Here is a 6,000-nt window from a genome sequence, read left to right on the forward strand (position 1 = left end):
GATTAAAGGGTCTCCTGATTCAATTCGGATTTGGAGATTTGGCTGCTGAATCAGGCTGAATCTCTGCTGAATCAAATCAGCAACCAAAGCTTTGCACAGCCCTACTACCTACCATAAAATATATATAGCCATTTTTTTTTTGGCAAAAAAAAGTGGGGGAAGCAAGAGTGGACGTTTTAAATCTATATTTGTTATGAGGAGGGCAGTGTAAATCCTATTTGTGCTGTTTTAAAGTGACCATGATTTAGGTTAAGCATTTACAGGTATTAGCTTTCAGTAAGGAGATTTTTGAAAGGAGGATTATTATTCTTATCCATAGCTTCACAGCCAAACCTATAAAATGTGAGCAGGGGCATCCTAGTCTATAAAACACATCATATCTCCGATAGCTTCATGTATTGGATTTGGCAAAAAAAAAAAAAGGGGTAGAAATTATGTGCCCCTCACTGGTAATTATTTTTGATGGGTATAAAACATCCAGCTATGATTTACAGTGGCCTGCATCAGAAAGTATTAGCTAAATTTTAGTAGTGTCAGACAACTAGAGGACCAAGTTATTATACGTGTAAGTGATAAAAATCCTTAGGAATGCTTTTTGCAAAATTAGTCACAGTATATTTTCCGTAGCCATATCTTCAAGCAGATGATTCAGTTGTTTTAATTGCTCTTTCAAATACCGAAAAGTGATAAGACCATATTACAGGCTCATCCCATAGCACATTTTATTTCCTGACTGGAAATAGGCTTTAAGCTTCAAAACTGTGGAGGAAGCGTTAAAAAAACCTTTAAGTATTTTGTACTTTTTATGCCATCTATCTTAGGTATTCTTAAAATGCCTATAACCATATTATTTCTCTATTTGCCTGATTTTTCAAAGGTATTTGCTGTAATTGACTTGAATGTGAAATGCAAAACTGTATACCTTTGAAAAATCAGGATCTAAATACACTCAAGGCCTGCATCCAGATGAGCACGGATGTTTGGTTCCCCAGGGACAAGAAGCAGCAGTACACTAGCAGCCTCAGCAGCCTTACCTGGGGTCCTCGGGGCCAGGAAAACTGCAGCTACAGTGCTCCTGCAGCTTGGAGCCCAGCCAGCAGCCTGAGCATGGCTTCGGTGAGCCATGCTTCAGTTTTGGGTGATGCTCACTATGGCCATGTGCGCAGCCCCTCTTTTTCTCTGCACAGGTTTTTTGACCTTGGGACCTCCCAGAGTCAAAACCCTGCCCCTGTGCTGGGAAATGCTTGAATGTGTGGGACACAGCACTGCAGACGGGTCTGCGGCACCACGTACCACATGGTTGTGCTCGTCTGGATGCAGCCACGTGTATTTAGCATGGGAGAGAACTTTTGCAGTGCTAAACCTTGATGGCCAAATTCTTCTGTTTATCCCTCCCACAGGTATGTTTCTATGCAGGCAGATGGGAATTAACAGGAACGGTCTGCAGATATGGGTGAAGCTACAGCTCAGCCTGTTCAATCTGAGATCGCAAAGAAGGGCTTCAGTCACCAAGACATGTTTTGTAACATGTACACCCATCACCAAAGACTTAGACAGAGACCATTAAAGATTTCACAAAGATTACTAAGGAGTTATTGGACAGTTTTAGAAAGCATTTGGGCCTCAAACCTAAGCGCAATTCAAACTGAAGGCAAAAGGCTTTGAATGAAATTCATGGCAAACATAACTCAAAAACGTATTTAACATAAAGACATTTCAGTTCCAGTGTGAGATTCAGCAGCAACTGTTGCTGTTGATAAGTATTTCCTCATAATACATCACTGAAGAGCTCAGCATCTTTTATAAAAAATAACTGAAATGAATTAACAGACACAAGGGTGAAAAACCTAGGCTTCCTTTGTCCCAATTTAGCCTTGTAACCACAGAACCACCCTTTTTTCCATAACAGCTGAGCACACCATAAATTCTTTCACTCACAGAAGTCCACTTGCAGGTTTGACCTATTGATCATACGGTATAATTATATAACTCTACCTTATAATAAATTCTTTCAAATAGATTTAGACTTGAACAGAATCCTCTGAATCTGTCCAATGACTGACTTGGGGCACTCAGAGACATTTCAGACTTCATACTCTCTTAGCTTCCCTGCAATTAACTGCAGTAGTTTTATAATTAATGCTTAAATGTTGTGCCCATGGGAATAAATCCTTTTAAGTACCTGAAGATCTTGAAAAGGGAGGAATCCATTGCAAGCAAGTGAAACTTACTGAATCCATTAACATCTTGGCAGCTGGCTGAAAATGCTTCTTCATTGTGGACTGCGCTGAGTTTGGTGGAGGTCTTATCTGAAGTAGCAACAGGGCCCATCTCTCTCTGGGTGCTGCTCTGAGTCTCTTTCTGCTTCTTGGCTAGTTTCCTTTAGGATGTTTTGAAGAGAAGAAAAAGAAAAGAGTCAGTTTTTTTTCCATTAACAGTAGAACAAATGGAAAAAAAAAGCTTGGGGGCTAATGGCAAGACAGGGAAAATTTAATTTTAAAATACCTATAAGGAGATTGATAAATATGGTAATATAAGGTCATGTAGCATGTTCTGATAATAAACATTACTGGTGCAGAGAGGTCTTCCACCTTCAAACCCACCAATGGGGTGCCAAGAAAATAAAGGGTATTATAATAAGAAATTCAGAACCAGTGTCATATAGCAAGAATCACAAGCATCAGCTGTTTCAGTAAAATCCTGTTAAGAAAAGGAGGCTGTTGGAATCCCTGAATTCATGTTAGGTGGGCACCTAAACCAACCCAGTCTGGAATTTCTCTATTGATATCTCCAGTGAATAGCCTGACCTACCATGGGTTTGACACTAGTGTCTAATGGGCAGAGGAGGAATTTTTTTGTAGAACAGTGAGGAGAGGAACCTATACCAAACCTGGATGCTCACCAGAACTAGGTTCAGGACAGATAAATCGCACAAGATTGTGATGGTGATTTTAAAACAGCTTCAACCGCTGACCTGTTTCCATCAATATCTATACTCCACTGGTGTCTATCTTTCCTGACTTCAAAGAGCTGACAAAAACCACTAGCGCAGGTAGTGCCAGCTCTGAATGCTCAGTGACAAAGCTGTGAACATGAGACCCCACTTTGCTCCCACAGCTGACAATAAGAAAAATGAAGAGAAAGAAGGAAAAGTGGAAAGTAAGCTACTAAACCTCCACTGACATTTGTCTGTTCTATGCTTCATTCATATCAGAGAGCAAAACTGTTTAAAAATGAATGCACGACATTCTACAACTAGCATCTTGAACAGATACAGTACAAGTCGCTAGCACCGGCAAAGAACTTTGCTAACATGGTTTCCATGGATTAGAAAAACAAAAAGAAACACAAAAAGAAGAGAGAAAGAAAGTAGTAAGTAGGAGTTTAGGTTCCTTCTTTTTCCCTCTAGAAAAGAAATCCTAGTAACTAGATCATTATGTGAAAGAGAGCTTTCCTTCACAATACTGATCTGTTAATGGTAAAGCAAGCCAAGGAAACAGGCATTTGATTCTTAGAAGGACAAACCATATCTACTGCTACTTATTTCAATTAGCTTTGTTTATTTTTAGCAAATAATATGAGGGTTGCATTTACTAGAGAAAATCACTTGATAATTAAGATTTCTACATGAGAGTTATGATGTTTAGGTCAGCTAAATTTTTGCAGGAAAAGACTGGAGTGATACAAAAGCCTGCACCTACATCTCTGTGAAACATCACCTCAATCAAAACAATGTAGTCCATCCCAGGGAACTGCACTTGTGGAGGAAACCTTTACTAAACTCCATTTTCATGAATTTATGCTTGCCCCTGGATAGTCAGATATTTTCACCTGTTGTAGAAACGTAACAACTAAGCCACTAACCAATGGCTTTGAATTACATGGGTTAAATTTAAGTTGTCATTAATTTCCACCTTTCAATAAAATAAAGTAAGTATGAGATACTTACTTTTTTATATTCCTTGACCACCTTTTGATCTCTTATTTCAGACAAATAGGGTGCCTATTGGACTGCTGAGGAAAGCTATACTTAATTACTAGGCCTGTGTGAAGCAGCTAGTATTTGTTTTGGATTCGGCTGATTTATTCGATTCAATAATTCGAATCACTGTCCCCAGTTGATGTGGCCAAATCTGATTTGGAGATTCGGCTGCTGCTGAATCTCCAAATCTCTGAATCAGCCAGGTCCATCCCCACCAGCATCCAGCTCTTTGGAAAAAAAAAAAGCTCCAACCCACTGGATGCTGCAGGTGGAGGGACATCCCTGCTGCCTATCACTGCTCTGCACTGCACTGGAGACTCTGCATGAGCCCCCAAATCTGACTCTCACTCCCCCAGCCCCCCACAGGTGCCCCGCCTGGACCAGCTCTGTCCCTTTAAGAAAAAAAAACAACAAGAAAAGCCCCACACTCACCACTCCTGCTGGCAGGGGTGCAATCCCCACTGCCCCCCACGGCCTTGTACCACATGGGGGGCTCTGCATGAGCCTCCCAAGCCTGGAGGCTGCTGTAGGAGTGGTGAGTGCCAGGGTTTATCTCCGTTTTTTTTTTCTTAAAGGCCCGCACCTGGCCTGGGAGGGTCACCCATGGGGGGAGTTGGGGGAGCGGGGGAGGAATCAGGGAGCTCATGCAGAGCCCCCCCCCCCATGCAGCATGGGAAAGTGGGGGGCATTACTTGGTGAGCCTTGGGGCTTTTCTTTAAAAGGCCGGGAGCTAGGGTGGGTGGGGCAGCCATGGGGTGGGTCTGGGTGAGCTGGTGGGGTCAGGGAGGCTGGCAGGGGTCCCTCCATGATCCCCATCCTCCTCCCCCAGCCCACCTCACACCCGCCTCTAATATTAACTAGCTCAGAGTCAGCTGCAGCTCCCTGCTGCAGCCACCAGGGACTGCCCAAATAATCAAAGCTCTCCAAAGATTCTCTTCTCCAAAGATTCAGAGAGCTTTGAATTGATTTGGACCTTTTAATTGGTCTCCTGATTCAATTTGGATTCAGAGATTTGGCCACCAAATCAGGCCAAAACTCCTTTGAATCAATTTACCACCCGAAGCTTCGCACAGCCCTACTGATTGCCATTTTTGATGCTTAAAATGATGAGCTAATAAGGGTAAGAATTTATTAAATCCAGATTGAATTCTCTCTAGCAATATTTGCCTTCAAATCCCATTGCTTAATGTCATTTGAAATATACTGGTAAGGTCCAAACTTTTCTCCTTTTGAGAACTCATGAAAGCCCTATGAAAGAAATTCTATGCTGTCTTGTAAGACACAAAGGGGACTCTATTGCCTGGACTATTCAAAAGGAAAAGTAATCCAAAGTTAGCATTCTTGATTTAAGACATTTCACAGAAGCATCACAAGCAAATTGGCAGCCCCAACTTACAAGTGGCCCAAAGGTGGACTAAGTCAAGGTCTTTCATACTTGGGGTAGGTATATTGGAAGAGATGCACAAGGAAGCTGTACAGCATCTGGTAATTCTGGGCATGACTTATCAAATGTTTTTTAAGAACAAAGCAATCAGGGCTGTGTGAAGCTTTGGTAGCTGATTTGATTCAGAGAAGATTAAGGCAATTCGGTGGCCAAATCTTCAAATCCAAATTGAATTGGGAGACCAATTAAAAAGTCCAAATTGAATCTGAAGCCTCTGAATAGATTTGGAAAAGATGTGGTGCTGCTTCAGAGATTCGGCCATAGACTAAATAGGCAGCAGTCCTCGCCATGCGGACACAGCTGCCTCCAGCTGGTAAGTCTATTGTGGTGGAGAGGGGAGGGAAGGAGCATGGGGGAGGGAGGGACTGGGGCTGGGACAAGCTGCCCATCCAGGGCAGGGGGTTGCAGGACTTGGGGAACAGGGTGGGGGGGATGCACAGGATGCAGGCACAACAGCACTGGGAGCAGGCACTATGCCCTGCCACTGCTTGCCCAGCCAGGGCAGGGAGATGGGGAAAGATGCAGGTGCGGCTCACTCTGGGCAGAAGGGGACAAGTGGCAGCAGGGCACAGCC

At 42.9% G+C, this 6,000-nt stretch overlaps 1 protein-coding gene across 1 annotated transcript in view; it reads right to left on the reverse strand.

Annotated features, from left to right (window-relative positions):
* PTPRT (protein tyrosine phosphatase, receptor type T) overlaps positions 1–6,000 on the reverse strand; it is a 587,995-nt gene that overhangs the window by 75,968 nt on the left and 506,027 nt on the right. The window contains exon 16 of the mRNA XM_019539805.1: positions 2,232–2,380. Coding sequence (XP_019395350.1) covers positions 2,232–2,380 — 149 coding nt within the window. The remainder of the gene's footprint in view (positions 1–2,231; positions 2,381–6,000) is intronic.

Source organism: Crocodylus porosus, unplaced genomic scaffold (assembly GCF_001723895.1).
Source record: "Crocodylus porosus isolate Cpor-Errol unplaced genomic scaffold, CroPor_comp1, whole genome shotgun sequence".
Classification (NCBI taxonomy): domain Eukaryota; kingdom Metazoa; phylum Chordata; order Crocodylia; family Crocodylidae; genus Crocodylus; species Crocodylus porosus.